At 36.6% G+C, this 16,422-nt stretch overlaps 1 protein-coding gene and 1 long non-coding RNA gene across 2 annotated transcripts; one reads left to right on the top strand and one right to left on the bottom strand.

The window, feature by feature from the left end:
• Nucleotides 1-785: 785 nt before the first annotated feature.
• On the bottom strand, nt 786-3,920 carry LOC113292923. Its single transcript, XR_003331949.1, has 3 exons — nt 3,575-3,920; nt 3,296-3,374; nt 786-1,355 (listed from the first exon to the last, which is right to left on the bottom strand). It is a non-coding gene; the product is annotated as an uncharacterized LOC113292923 (long non-coding RNA).
• An 11,486-nt stretch (nt 3,921-15,406) lies between these two features.
• LOC113294069 (salutaridinol 7-O-acetyltransferase-like) lies at nt 15,407-16,066 on the top strand. The gene has a single exon (XM_026542493.1). The coding sequence runs from the start codon at nt 15,407-15,409 to the stop codon at nt 16,064-16,066; it is 660 nt and encodes a 219-aa protein (XP_026398278.1).
• Nucleotides 16,067-16,422: the final 356 nt, after the last annotated feature.

The following is a 16,422-nucleotide window of genomic DNA, read 5'->3' as shown; positions in this document are numbered from 1 at the left end:
TCTAGGGTTCAATACGAAATCAATGTACAATCAAACGATTCAAAGTTTCAAAGCCTAAGGAGAAGAATACTGACCTGAATCCTGATAGAGATGGTGATCTACTGATATTACTGATATTCAATCTCGATTCAAACCCTAAGAGAATCGAGAAAATGATGCTGCCGCTGAGTGAGAAGAAGAAACGAAGAAGAACTGAAGAATGCTTCTTCATTTTTTTTTCTTCTCGACATTTTATCTAGATCTCAACGGCTAGGATTAAAAACCTAGATAGATCTTAACGGCTAATAATAACCGGTACAAATGGTCCGGTTCTCTCCAAGAACCGGTGTCTGTACCAGTCTAGTCCGGTTCTCAAATTTCAAAACCGGTGTCTGTACCGGTCAAACCAGTTCCGGTTCGGTACCGGTCCGATTTTTCCGGTTCTGCTCCGGTTCAGGTCGTGTAGACCGGTTCTTGTGCAGCCCTAGGGATTATCATTCTGTGAGCATAATCTATAAGAAGGGAAATTACAACAAAAAACAAGAGACAGGGATACGCATAGTTGAGTACTAAACACGAGATTGACAAGTCAAGCAACTGAGAAATACTTTCTTCTATCTAGTAACTAACTAGGATATATACCGGTCTAATAGGGATATTAGTTACTAAGAATCATCTACAAAATCCCAACATTTGATCAACAAAAGCTTCTGATTTTCACCGCCACATTTTACATGGAAACTGCGGCGAAGAAGCATCTCTTCCCTGCACCCTTAAGGTTGGCCACCAAATAAGAATACCAACTTATTATTGCCAAGGAACCCCTCCATGGAAATATAACAAAATAAATAGAAAGGAACTAATTACACACATCTTGGTTTGGAATTCACTTCTGGAACTGGTCAGAATAAAAATGGCGGGAAACTAGAAAAAATAAACTAAAGTAAAATCTCAGAGAACCAGCTAAATGCTTAATGCAATTGTGCTGACAAAATCTCGGGAATCATCACAAGCTTGACCCGCCTCCCATCATCTTCTTTCACCTCTTTTCCTCTTCAACTCAAAGATGATTTCGGTACATTTGTTGAAATCAGTCTCAGCATTCTACAGACTTCTGTTCTCATTACTTCTTTATGCGGATGACTTTGAACTCCGGACTAAATGAAAAAGAAGACATGCAGAGCAAGGCTAGATGATAAGGTCCTTGAATGTCTCTAACTTCCCGTTTACAGAATTAGAATCTTTATGATGACCCAAACCCCCATTCACGAGGGTATCAGAAATCTTCCCGTCAGCAGATTTGATCATGATGGAGCTTCGACTACCTTCGAAGTAACACGAGAAACGGCATAATTCGGCACACCGTATTTTCCATCCTACAATTAAAAACAAAAGAGTCAGGTAGGGAATGCAATTGCTGGATCAGACTGTACCAAAGAGGAAATCCCCAAAAAAAAAAAAAAAATTGTTGAAGAACACCCCTACACTCCGTCCTACTCATATAGAGAACCAAGATAGAAGGGAAACATGGAACAGTCAAAAGCTTATAGCCAAAAATCCCCAAAACCTTCATATGGCTTGAATGCTTGATTGATGGTATTGGTTCCAACTATCCGATTCATATGACAAACTTACCCACAATGAAATCTGATGCAAAACATCAACCGCGATGGGATTTTATCTTTTGTATCCTTTTACTTCTTTTCTTGCTTTAGTTATAACAAAATACAAAAACGAAGTGCTTAATGAACTAATGACCTTTTTAGCAGAATCCATTATAGAAACCAATTCACCAATGTTTGATAATCCTCATCTCATAACCATACCAATATTTGACAATCCTCTGGCAAGTTTTGAGACATCATCACTTAGACTGTCGACAGAATCCCTAGAAATGCAAATAACCTAGTTTGGCAATCAAACTGATAACTAATACTACTAGATCGACTTGAAATTATGTCACCCTGATGTGTTATTATAAAGTTAAGACGTGGCAAACACTAACAAGTGTCCTTACTAATGCTTGAGGTGTCGCATTGTAAAACATCTGCATGTTTTGAAATTCTTATGTACCAAAGGAGGACTCAAAGTATGCAGGTGGGCTAAACCTGCATGGAAATTATAAGAAAGACGTTATCCAGAGAGTACTGCTTCAAGATTCTAGTCCATAAAGAGGACGTTCTTGACTAAATTAATGTCTTAGAGGCAGCATCTATAGCATGGGCGAACAAAGAACCTTCTAATACTTTTTCTTACTAAAATAACCAAAACCAATACCAGGGAAGCCATCAATGCTCTCTGATTTTCCAGAGGATCACCTTTAGCTGCTCCAAGAGCTATTGGAAGCCTATGCTTGAATTCTAGCTTCTATTCAGGAACCTCAGATGGCTGTTTAGAAGAGATTTGGTGAAAATAATTGGTAGATACTATATGGTCTACACTCAGTCTCATAAAAGTTAGGATTACATATCATCCACTTGGAATTGTCACAAAATCAGGTGAGCACTTACTGCATAAGTACGGAAGCAAATCACAACAAATTGAGGAATGACTAAAGAAATAAAACCAGAACTGCATCTTCTTAGAGCAACTGCAGTGGACGACTAAGATCAAATTTCTAGTCGAGTGGGCTGGCGTAGTGGGACGGACCATCGATCAAAATTTGATCAAAAAGTAAAACCCAGACCAAATTTGGTCGACGATCAAGACCAAATCCAGATATAGTCGAGCGGTCGTATAGTTCACGCCCCACCACCAGGCGGTTATATAATCTACGTCCCACATCAGACGTACGTAAAGTCCCCGCACCACACCAGGCGTACGTAAAGTCTACGCTCCACATGGGGCGTACCTAAAGTCTGCGCCCCATTTTTTATTTTATTTTTAATTTTGTATGGGGCGGGCATTATACCCCCGCCCCATTCTTTGTTTTCCAAATTTTTTTTTGTGGGGCGGGCTTTATACCTCCGCCCCACTTCTTTTTTTTTTTTTTTTTTTTTTAAGAATCTCCCTAATCAGGCGGACGTATATCCCACGTCCCACACCAGGCGAATATATAATGTACGCTCGATCAAATTTAGTCTTCCACCCGTAACGTGACACACCAGACTAAACTCAAATTTGATCGTTTATTTTGGTCTTTGATCTTTGGTTATGATCGTACCACTGTGGACGCTCTTAACCACTATAACTACTGTTGAGAAAGCAATCCATAATACTTGCAAGTGGGACATTATCTCAAACAGGTAACACGTATCAAAATGATGACTGAGATTAACTCAAACGAGGAGGGAAAGAAATACAAGAAGAAAATTACCCAAAACTGGTGATTCACTCAGCTGCTGATGGATACCCAAATGTCCAAATCCTTCAAACGAACCAAAACTCACTCCTAGCTGCAACAAAATAAAAACACAATTAGCAAATCAATTACTGTTCTTTAGAAGAATACAAGATTCGAATAGATTCCTGAGAAACTAACGGAAATCATAAGAAATTAGAAAAACATAGATGTAATTGGTACCAAAGCTTCAAAAGATTTAATCCACATAAAACGTATTTGAAGTAAATAGATGAACATATCAAACTTACTTACCTGATCAATGGATCTCTACGGTTACAATCGGATGAACTCTAATTTCCACCATTAAATTGAAAAACTGTAATTTGTAAATGATTTGCCTAACCATTTTATGGGTAATGCAGAGTACAGCATACTAATCACTAATCTGAGATCGGATTCGAAATCGAGTTATAGAATTTACACAAGAACATGTCCTAAAGATCAGATGTATTCTATGTTTATGAGGGGAATTCTATTGTGGGTTTCTAATGGGAAAAAACTTGTTCCTGTCGTTGATGTTGATGATGATTTCTTTTTTTCGAACAAAAATCATTCAAATGAAGATTCGAAGATGGGTTTCGGTTTACGGTAGATTTTGGGTTTTTGATTTTGGTGAGAGAAAATTAACTATGAAATTCTGTTTGTGGATTTTATTACAGCTTTAAGTAGCAATGACGAAGAAGAAAAATAATAGGCAACGATGGGGCTAGTAGGATTCCAATGGAGGGAAAAGAATTTTAGTAAAAATTTTGGGGATTTAGTGCGCCAAAACTTAGTTATTCCCGCCATTACTGATTGCAATTGTGAAACAACTCGACCAGAGCCTACGGATATATGACTTGTCATAGTTTATTGTCGTTGGATTTAAAAGAGATGGGACGAGATGTAAAAATAGGCGGAGGGATTAGATTTTTAGTGAAAAAAATTGGTGGAAATTTAGAACGCTATTTTTAAAAAATAACGTATGATAATTTTAAAAAAAAGTTGATTAAAAAAAAACATACATGTTTGTGTCAATTATATTTTTGCCCCATGTAGATGGCTTCGCTAAGAGAGTTGTATCACTTGTAATCAGTAAGATCTTTTCGCTTAAAAAAGAAAAAGGGAAAAAAGTTAAGTCTGACAAGTCGGGTTGTTATGCTACCGGTACCAGACACAATTGGTGAAATTAATTGAAGTCGGTAGATATGTGAAATTAATGGATAACAAGAAAATTCTAAGATATCCAAGAGAAATTGAACAAAGTCGAGCGATATTTGGTGATATCGATGAAACTTGAGAAATTGATGAAATCCATGTGAAGTCGGGTGAAATTGGGTAAGATCCATGGACATTCGATAAAATTAATAGATAACCGAGGAAATGGATAGAATCTCGATGAAAACGAGTATCGTCAAGCGTATTGTGTAAGCTTGATGGATAACATGGAAAATGAGCGTGAAAAATTCATTTGACTTTAGATTTTGCTCTTTTGTGTTAGAGGTTAATAGTAAATATCATAATTTGAACTTCGGATTTCTTTTTTGGAACATGTTGGTGGTGTTAGCACCCGAACCTAACTCAAATGGAGTAAACTGGAACGAAATGTCATGGCTCAAGAACGGGATGATAATTATGTACAGTAGATTGAGTCGGCATGCATTACATAAGTATCAATTGAGATGAAGTTATAAGAATGAAATAGTAAGGTGTATCTCAAGATTTTGCATAAAGGTGATTTTACGCAGATAGTTGGTGAGATGGATGTGGATCTAACAAACTGGAGACTAACAGTGATTTGACTCGATCAAACGAAATAAGGTTAGTCTCACGTGGGATAAGAGCAGTTTTTTATTACTATTATTATTATATATTGCACACTCTTATAATTTTTTTGATCGAAAAAGAACATAAGTTGATTCCAAATTAAAAAAAAATCGACTTAAATATTTTTTCAATCTCATTTTACATGTTGATAGATTACATAAGTCAATTCCAAGAAAAATTCATTTAACTTTAGATTTTGTATTCTTTCCCGTTAAAGGTTGATGTTATATATCAGAATTCGACATTCACTTTTTGATATTGTGATTCGTTCTTACTCACGTGTCTTCTGTAAAGTACTTGCATTCTCTTTATCGTGTTTTAAAATTCATTTGACCTCATTTGGTATATGTTTTGGAACAAATTCTCTCAAAGAGTGTATGTGTAGATGATAATAAATCATAACAGCTATTGTTTGGATATCAAAAGCAGAAGTTAAAACCAATGAGAATCGTCGGATTATATTTGCTTTTTACATGTGGTGCTAAGCGTACTCTTAGATCTTTGGATACCAATAAAATTAGTGTTGATCGTAAGGATCGTCTAACCTCGCTACACTACGACTAAGAGATATGCACGTGGGAAATACACGAATCAAAGTTTATTTATAGTAGGAAAAACATAGTCGTTGTGCAAATATATTGTTGCGCCAAAATGAAAGTATTGGTACCCCTAATACTGAAAGTAAATTTATCAATATAGTTTAATACCATTAAAAAATATACACAAAAACCATTAAAGTTTTTTTTTTCTTAATTAGTAAATGAAGAATTAAAAAAGAAAAGAAAAACAAATTACAAGAGATATTAGAAGAATTTGTGGGGAAAATGCTAAAGGCAAGACAAATAAAGCAGGGGAAATGTGAGACGATTAATCCAGATAAAATCTATAAATGGAGACATGAAAATAATTAACTATTTACCCTATCCCAGCCCCCTGCCTATCCAAATGCTAGTCGTTCCCGCAAGTTCTTTGTCAGCGTTAAACACATTTTGTGTTCGTCAACACATACATTATCTAAAAACGTATATATTGAGTTCGGTTGCGTCGCATTTTTTTTTCCTAAATGAATTTTTTTCTGAAAATCTATATATTGAGTTTCACGTCGCAATTTTTTCTCAAAATTGAAGTCGGCTACATCGCAAATTTTTCTTCTTAGCCTATAGTTAGTCAGTATATTCAGTTATGTCACAGTTTTTTCTCCTAACTGAATTTTCTTCAAATTAAAATAAAAACTAGCCGAACTCGGTTAAGAAAAAAAGTGTAGCATAACCAAACCTAATTTAAAAAATAAAATAAAAAATAATGTTAATTTGTTTATTAATATTTATTATGGTTCAAATATAAATAATGAAATTACAAGAGATTGGATGGGAGTCTCGCCACAAGCTAAGCTCTAACACCCTTTTGGATAGCCATCCTTATTTTTTATTTAAAAGAAAAATAATTGGATCGGGGTTGTCATTCAAAAAGGGATTGGAGCCCATCTTGTTGTCAGGCTTCCATCCATCTCTTTTAATTCCTCCTCTCCCGATGAATAATTTTTTTTTCTTTTTTAGCTATCTAAAAAGGTGTTCGAGCCAAACTTATTGCTAGGCTCCCATCTAGTTTCAATCTTTTATCCAAAAAAATAAAAATAATTAAATAAAAAAATGGATTGGAATCATTGGAGTACAACCTGTTGCTCGTCTCCTTGCCAATTTCCTACAAAATTCTCATATTTTCTTTGTAATTTCTTAATCCAATAATATAACATAATATATTTTAGGGAAAAATTAATTTCTTCAAATTATTTTTGGAAAGCCATCGAGAATCAAGAGAATAATTATGAATAAAAATAATATAAATGTATTATGACCATTAGTTAAAATATGTGGATTAGAGATGCTAGGCTTTATTTCATAATGACCTACCAAAAATAAAAGAAATAATATAAATTTATTCTGATCATTAGTTAAAATATGTGGATAAGAGATGCTGGGCTTTATTTCGTAATGACCTACCAAATATAAAAGAAAGTCCGCTCCGGTCAAAGTTTTCACTTTTCATGGTCTCAAAAAATCATTCGTTTCAAGAGTGAAAAGGCCCAATTATCCATCTTATGACTTCTCAAATTGGATTTTCTTGATAACCATAGGATTTCCTTAAACGTCGGATCCCTTATTAATCCCAAAATAAATAAATAAAAACCCTAAATCTAATTCTACATCACCTTCTCCGCCTCCCTCTCTCTCGTCTCCCATTCTTCTCCCTCAATCTGATCCTCTCTGCTGAAACTCTCCTTTATCACACACGATCAGACCACTATCAATCATCTACATGTCTCTCTCAAAACCACCAACACCACACAACCAAGCCAATAACCAGTTTTCCACCTCTCTCACTCGCTCAAGCCGTTCCTTGATGCCAGAGATCTACTACTCCACTTGGTACTCGTTATTGATGTGGAAAGGTTGGTAATGGAAGTGGGTAATGGAAAAGCTGAGAAACATATGGATTGCTTCTTAACAAAATAGGTAATTATTCAAATGGTTTCTTTGTTTTTAATCTCTCCGGTGGTAGATCGAATATATATGGTGGAGTAAAATACTAATTTTATATCACATGAGGCTGTCTAGAAACCACTTATTTACCGATCAAAAATAAAATAAAATGATTGAGATAAGCTGATTTGCTCTTCTTCAAGGACTCCGTCCAATTACGTTTCTTTAGCTTTTTTGGCAGCATCCTGCCTTTGAATGGGTTAATACATTTTTGATAAGCCGTTGAAATGGTATATGAATTGATCTTCGCTAGCTACATTTTTTATTTTGAACAATATAGTTTAGGTGATCCTTGGAATTGACAAGGGATTGTTAATAACGGTATAGTAATCATATATGCAAGCAAAATTTGTTCTTTCAGTGAAGATATTTCTTTGTTTTCATCTTTGGATTCTCAAAATTTCTGCTGCCAGTGGACCGTTTCTAATGTTTTATGTGAAGATTTGTTGTGTTTTGCTCAGTGCTGCTGTGGGAGCTAGGGAGACCGATCAGTTTGGGTGGCTTTGATCTCTGGTGTACCTTCTCCTTCAATCTTACTAAAGATTGAACTGGACACATTTACTGTGCGTTTTGAAAAATTGGTTCAAAGGCAAGCTGCACAAATACAGAAGATGCAAGAAAACAATGCACGATTCTTACCAAAGATGTTAAATTAATTGGGCTCGGATGTGTAGTAATGTTCAAAATCACAGACATAGATAATTAACCATTGGATTCAATTATAATTTTAATTCTTGTCATTAATTTATGATGATGTAATTTTGTATTGTTTTCGAATTTTTAAATTGGTGTTATTGCAATGGTGCTGTCATATTTAACTATTTTGTTTAATAAAATTGAAATTTTTTTGTCTACATTCAAAAAATTTATTAAAATATACATTGAACGAGTTTCTGGTACAATTCTTTTTTGACTTGAAAAATTAAAGCTTGTAAAGAGGAATAATTTAGTCTTTAATAAAGTATTTAAAGACTAAAAAATTCCTTTTAATGAAGAAGAAAATTGTTTGAATTCCAAACATTTGAAAGTTCGCTTTAAAGACAAAATGAATCGTCATTGACAAAAAGATTAGAGAGAATTTTGTCTCCGAATAATTTTAAGGAGAAAAAATTTGGTGAATAATAAAATATTTAGGGACGATAAAGTGAGTCTTCGAAACTGGATTCATGTTTTTGAGACAATATTTTTGGTTTTAAATAGTTACAAAAATCATGTTTTCGAGACAAAATAAAATATTTTGGAGAGGAGGAATTTGTCTCAGAAAATTCTTTTTAAGACAAGAAATTTGGTCACTATTTTTTTTTTTGGAGACGAACAAGTTAGTCTCCAAATATTTGATATTCATACTAGGAATTTGGGGCCTAAATTTAAACTTCTTTAATTTTCCAATGAAACATACGGAACTGAAAGCAGACCTGTTAGTTCTTCTTAGCATAGCATGGAACAACAACAAAAAATAGGGTTTGAGATTCTAAGAAACCTGGTGCGTGGCTTGGATGATGCAGAGAGTATTATTGCATTAGGTGGTATTGGTAGCTTAAGTGGCAGTGTTGCTGGTGGTTATGATGGCGGTGGAGTGGATGACTATGCACTACCAGAGATATCCTACCACACCACTTACACAGGCTTCCTTTCTTCCCCTATACTTAGCTATGTTTCCGCAGATTGAGCTTTGGAAGTATTTGAAGGTTTCTATAACCTAAGACAAGACGAGATAACTTAAAGAACAAAACGAGAGAGACGATTCAATTCCGTGTGTGTTTTCATTGATCACAAAGACTCCTATATAAAGGAGTTAGGGTTACAACAATATTCTAAAGATATTCTAAAAGAGGTGAATATCTTCTCAAGACAAGTAAGTGAATATATGCAAATATACAAGAATATACCCAATACCCCCCCTCAAGTTGGAGCATGAAGAGTCGAAATGCCCATCTTGAGAAGAAGAGTTTGAAACTGCTAACGTCCCAAGGCTTTAGTCAGAATATCAGCTAGTTGAGAGGTAGTATGAATATAAGATGGACGAATAGTACCTCGAAGTATTTCGTCATGCACAAAGTGACAGTCAATCTCGATATGCTTTGTTCGTTCATGAAAGACAGGATTATTAGCAATATGTAACGCAGCTTGACTATCACAATGAATCGAGACTGGTTTTGTATGTCCTAAACCAAAATTCCGTAATAACCCTTTTAACCAAATGATTTCACAAGTTGTTGAAGCAAAAGCACGATATTCTGCTTCGGCTGAAGAACGAGAAACTGTGGTTTGTTTCTTCGTTTTCCAAGATATAGGAGAACCTCCGAGAAAGATAAAGTGTGCCGTGAGTGAACGTCGACTGAGTGGACAGCTAGCCCAATCTGCATCACAATAAGCATCAAGAACTAACTTGGAATCAGCACGAAGTAAAATACCTTTCCCCGGGCTAGATTTCAAATAGCGCACAACTCGAAGTGCAGCATCCCAATGTGATTGAGTTGGATGTTGTAAAAACTGGGAAAGAATATGAACAGAATAACACAGATCCGCCGTGTAAGATTAAGATAAATCAGTTTCCCTACCAACCGTCTGTAACGAGCAGGATCATCCATAGGTGAGTCTGAGGAAAGAGCCAGCCGATGATTTTCTTCCATGGGAATATTAGCTGGTTTTGAACCAAGAAGACCTGTTTCTGTCAATATATCTAGAGCATATTTGCGCTGACAAAGGAAAATTCCTTTGGAACTCCTAGCTACCTCAATGCCTAGAAAGTATTTTAATTTTCCCAAATTCTTCATGTGAAAACATCTGCCTAGATATTCCTGAAATTCTCGAATAGCAGCTGTGTTGTTACCAGCAATAACAAGATCTTCCACATATACAAGAATATACATGATAATATTCCCATGACGATAAAGAAATAACGAGTGATCAGAAGCGCTGGTAGAAAAGCCATATGTACGCAAAGCAGCTGCTAGCTTAGCATACCAACACCGTGGAGCCTGGCGTAGACCATACAATGACTTATGAAGTCTACAAACTTTGTGCATTACTAAAACCATTACTAATAATCCATTACTAAAACCATTATTAATAATCCATTACTAAAACCAGGAGGAAGTCGCATATAAACTTCTTCTTTTAAATCACCATGAAGAAACGCATTGTGCACATCCATCTGAACTAACTCCCAGTTGTTTATTGCAGCAACCGCAAGAAGAGTTCGTACAGTTACCATCTTTACTGTGGGAGCAAAAGTTTCAGTGAAATTAATTCCTTCCTGTTGATGATTTCCAAAAACAACTAATCTGTCTTTGTAATGCTCAACTGAGCCATCAGATTTTCGATTAATGCGAAAAACCCACATGCAACCAATTGCAGACTTGTTGGCAGGCAAATCTTCAATTGTCCATGTACCATTGGAAATAAGTGCAGCAATTTCAACTTCCATTGCCTGACGCCATCGTGGATCAGCCATTGCCTCTTTAAATGATTTGGGTTCAACATCATTGGAAATAGCTGCAACAAAAAAACGATGTGCAGTACAAAATGCATCACAATTCACAAAATTAGTTATAGGATAGGGAGTACCTGAGGACTTGACTGGTATAGGTGAAGCTGCAGGGGAAACCAAGGTCGTGTTAGACTGTTTTGAAACACCCTGCCACTGGACAAAATCCTTGTGCCTAACGTTCTCAAATTTTGTACGTTTACCCCGGCCAAGTTCTTCGTCTGCAACTATATTATTATGATCTCGACTATCTGTATTGTCTGTGAGAGAAGGAGTAACAATTTCTGTACCAGACGCAGGCACAACAGAAGAAGAAGTAGGTGCTGAATCAATTTCCTGATGAGCTGAACATGTATCATTTACAGCAGGTGCCGTATGAGAAAACGGCTGTGCATCATTCTCAGCAATATGTGATGTTTGTTGTGCATCATCCAGGAAGACTGATGGAATATGGGAACTAGTCTGTGGAGGTGCAGTGTCAACAGGCGAGAGAGTAGCAGCGGAAGAAGAACCACCAGATACATGTGCATTATTGGAGTCAGCTTCAAAATGATCGTCAGACAAAGTTCTAGTAGCTGAATCAGTGACCGCATCAGAATACAGTGAGTGCAGTTTCAGAAGCTCATCATTATCTGCCAACGGGAAAGTATCTTCAATAAAATGTACGTCTCGAGACTGAAAGTAATGGCCTGTGTCAAGATCAAATAGGTGCCAGGCCTTCTTTCCAAATGGATAGCCGAGAAATATGCAACGACGACTGCGACTGTCAAATTTATCACAAGGATTGAGGTTTTTCGCGTAACAGAGACATCCAAAGACCCTAAGAGAGTGAATAGATGGAGCTGAACCATAAATAAGATCATAAGGCGTCTTGAAGTGAAGAACACGAGAAGGGGTTCGATTAATTAAGTAGGCAGCTGTAAGAACACATTCTCCCCAAAAGTCGATTGGTAAGGATGCTTGAAAACGTAGCGCACGAGCGACATTAAGAATGTGACGATGCTTTCTTTCCACCCTAGCATTTTGCTGTAGTGTCTTAACGACAGAGGTTTGATGAATAATGCCATTGTTTCGAAAATAAGAAACGAGACCTTTGAACTCAGTTCCATTATCACTGCGTAAAGTCTTAAACTTTCGAGTAAACTGTCGTTCAACCAGTGCAAAGAAGTTTGTTAACAAGGTAGGTACCTCATCTTTGGTTTTCATCAAATACACCCAAACACATCTAGAAAAATCATCAACAATGGTTAAAAAATATCTCGAGTTACAGGCACGATTTGGATGATAAGGCCCCCAAACTTCGCAATGAATTAACTCAAATAAATCAACTGCCCTACTATTACTCAATGGAAACGAAGTACGAGTTTGCTTGGCTCTATGACAGACATCACAAGCATGAAAATGTAACTGACTATCAACACAACCAATCTGAGGTAGAGACTTCAAAGCTTGGATAGAAGGATGACCAAGCCGTTTGTGCCATAATTCTGTTGCAGTCTTCTCTAACACAACGTTGACACGAGCTGGTTTCCCCACCATCAAGCAATACAGCCCATCCATGAGCTTACCCATACCAATCCTCGTCCTCAAAGTATGGTCCTGTATAACACATTCAGAGTTAGTGAATTGAACACTTATAGTATTCTTCTGTGCATGAGTAGCATGCGATGAAGATAAAAGTTGAGAAACGAGAGAGACGATTCAATTCCGTGTGTGTTTTCATTGATCACAAAGACTCTAAAGGAGTTAGGGTTACAACAATATTCTAAAGATATTCTAAAAGAGGTGAATATCTTCTCAAGACAAGTGAATATATGCAAATATACAAGAATATACCCAATAGTATTTAAGTTGGGTGGAGGTTTAAAGTTTGTTTACTGTTGTGTCATATGCTACACATTTTCTATAGTCTTAATTCATTGATCCGTTATATCTGAATTGAGCAAGTGGCTAGTTCGTACGGAGCATTTTGGTATTGATTGAGAAGCAATTGATAGTTGTCTACAGATTTCTAGTTGGTGTTTCGAGATCTAATTTCTAGTTGGTGTTGCAGTGGATGAAAGACCACCCAACATTGCTTCTCTTGAGAAGCTGAGGTATTCAACAACAAAAGCATATGCTGCAATCGACAATGGTAATTGGGCAAAGGAAATTTTGAACATTTCACTGGATGCCATAATCAATGACGTTGTTCTCCAGAAGCAGATGTCGTCATCAAAAAAAGAAGAGGGAAATGTTGCTCTCAAGAATCTCTCCTGTACGGCTTAATACTAATTTATTAATGTTTTTGTAAGTAGACAAGATATCTTTTTATAACCTTATGAAAGAAAAAGGTAAATTGTGAGAAAACTCGAAGATAATTTTTTTTTTAAGACTGGTACTAGTACTTCTTTACTAGTTTAAGACACTTGTTAATATAATATTGTTGCATATGATTTTTTTTAGTGGTCGCATTCTTGCATAATCTGTCATGCAGTTTCAGAAAATGTTTGCATAACATGTTATGCAGTCGTGAAAATGGATGCATTTTTCATTATGCATCTACAAAAATTGCTGCATAACTTGTTATACAATCCAGAAAACGGTTGCATAATATGTTATGCAGCTACTTTTTTCTTAGTATTGAAACGAACAAAAAACAAGGTTGCATAGCTTGTCATGCACCTACAATAATATCTACATAACATGTTATGCAGTCGTGAGAATATGAATGCATAATGCATCGAGAAAATTGTTGCACAATCTTTTATGCATCGAGAACAGAGATGCATAACCTGATATGCATCCGTAAATATGGATGCATACTGCAGTATGCATCAATTTTTTATGTACACACTAAAATCAACCAAAATAATGGTTACATAACTTGTTATAGATGCATAATTTGTTATGCAACCGAGAAAATGGTTGCATAATTCGTTATGCGTCTGCAGAATGTGTTATGCATCTTTTTTTGTGGATGCATAATGGTTATGTAGTCAGTTTTCGAAATTTTACCTAAAATGATGATTACCTCCGATTTTTTCGTGAAAAATAAAAATTTGACATTGTTGTTTGTACTCGTTGGATAACTCTCTTAAAAAATTTTCCAACGATATAAAATTTATAAAATTCCAAGGCGCGGATTTTTAGATATGTTATATCCAAATTGCGTTGTCAATTATACCCCTGATGCATAACCTGTCGCACGGATGCATAATCCGTCATGCAGACATTTTTCATAATTTCATATAATTATGGGTGTCACGGTACCTAAAATTAATTGTGGGCCTCACAATGAAAATATTCTTTTTTTTGGGTCTTTGCTTAATTTTCCCGATTAGAAAGTGGGAAACATTTTAGACATATAAATTCGGAATACTTTTTTGGACCCAATTTCTATCCCATATTGATTAAATGCGTTGTAGGACACATGCCCAACCATGGTTCTCACTAGAGGTATAAATTGGGCTATGGCACCACGAACACATCCCAGCCGAGCACGGCATAATACATTACTTTCATGAACGGACTGGGTTTGACTAATTGGCATATTAGCTCAACATAGCACGCGGCACGAATAAGAGCGTGGCACGGCAAAACACAACACGTTAAGAAAATACATCATAATATGTATAAAATACTACGTATACACAACATTACATAACACATAACATTTTGTGTATATTTCACAAAAGAGTCTTTATTCTAGCTAATTATTGACATTTTATTACGTTATGTTTATCTATTTTCAGAATAAAACATACAATACTTAAATATTTGGAAAATATAAAATAAATATGACAGGCCCAGCACAACACGACACAACAAATTTATATTTCTAGCATAGCCCAGCACAACACGCCTTCTAGCACGACATATCACGACACGTCATAATCATAATCTCCGGCACAACACGGCACATAGCACGCTAAAGGTACACAGGAACCGAGCCGGACCGACGGACCATCCCGGAACCGGTGGAACCATACCTGTTTTTGTACCGAACCAAGGAAGGGGGTACAGGTATCGTTCCAAAAAATAGGAACCGGGACTAAGCAGGTACAGGTACACGGTCCTGCCCTAATCCCGTACCGTCCTGGACCGAATGTACCGAATAATTATAACCATTGGATTTAGGGGTAGTAGACTAATGATATCCGTTAGATTTAGGGGTGGTATATATAGGAAAACTTGGCTAGGATTTCTCATTTTCTTCTCTTTTTTTTCCGTCTTCTCTCTTCCTGTGTTACTAATGAAGGTTATATTATGGATCAATTCATTCCTATTAACCTCCGTTACAATACGGAATCAGGTACATGCAGAGATAATCTGGTGCAACTAGTAACTCAAGTTAACATGTTTGATTGTGGCGGAATGGTAGTTGGAGTTTCTGTGTTGCATAACATCGCTGATGCAGCATCATTAAGCATATTCGTTAATGCTTGGGCAAGAACAAACGCTCGTATAAAGATGAATGATGGAGGTCATTATGAAGAAGGAGAATCAATCATCCCTACTTTTGACGGTGCTTTTCATTTTCCTCCGAAAGACGTACCTAATGTTCTGCCATTCAAAATGGATCCAGGAAACAGTGATATCGTTACCGTTTGCAAGAGGTTTGTCTTCGTTTCATCCAAAATTGTTGCTCTTAAAGCCAAGGATGCCAATAATTTACATGTAGCAAACCCGACGAAGGTGGAATTAGTAACAGCGTTGTTATGGCAGTGTGCTTCGAACCTAAAGTTTACGGTAGATTCAAAACCATCCATGTTGTGTATAGCCGTGAACATACTCCGAAGGATGGTTCCTCCATTGTCTGACCATTCTATAGGGAGTCTCATTGCGCTTGCACTAGTAGGACCATTGAAAAAACCAGGTGAAGATGAATTGCATGAATTGGTGGGAAGTCTGAGATCCTCCATATAGAAAACCGATGGCGATTACATTGAAGATGAATTTCAAGTAAATTACGGACTGATTAGCTCTTTGCAAGATGTGCAGGATTTTTTTTGCTCTGGAACCGAGACTAGTACCGGAACCGTACCTGGTACCGCACGTGTACCGAGTGGTACCGAAACCGAGCTACAAAGTATATGTATCGGTCCAAAATTTTGGAACCGAGGTTAGGGAGGTACAGGTACTCGGTCTCGGCAAGAACCGAGCCGAACCGTACCGTGTGCACCCTTAACCACGTGTTTCATGAGCGGGGCCGTGCTGTGCTGGGCCGGCAAGTTTTACTCTTCAAGTTCTCACATCGAAAGTCGTAATCACGATTCACCGAC

Source organism: Papaver somniferum, chromosome 7, assembly GCF_003573695.1.
Source record: "Papaver somniferum cultivar HN1 chromosome 7, ASM357369v1, whole genome shotgun sequence".
Lineage (NCBI taxonomy): Eukaryota > Viridiplantae > Streptophyta > Magnoliopsida > Ranunculales > Papaveraceae > Papaver > Papaver somniferum.
The sequence above is the reverse complement of the archived record's forward strand: the minus strand, read 5'-3'. Positions and strand labels throughout refer to the sequence as shown.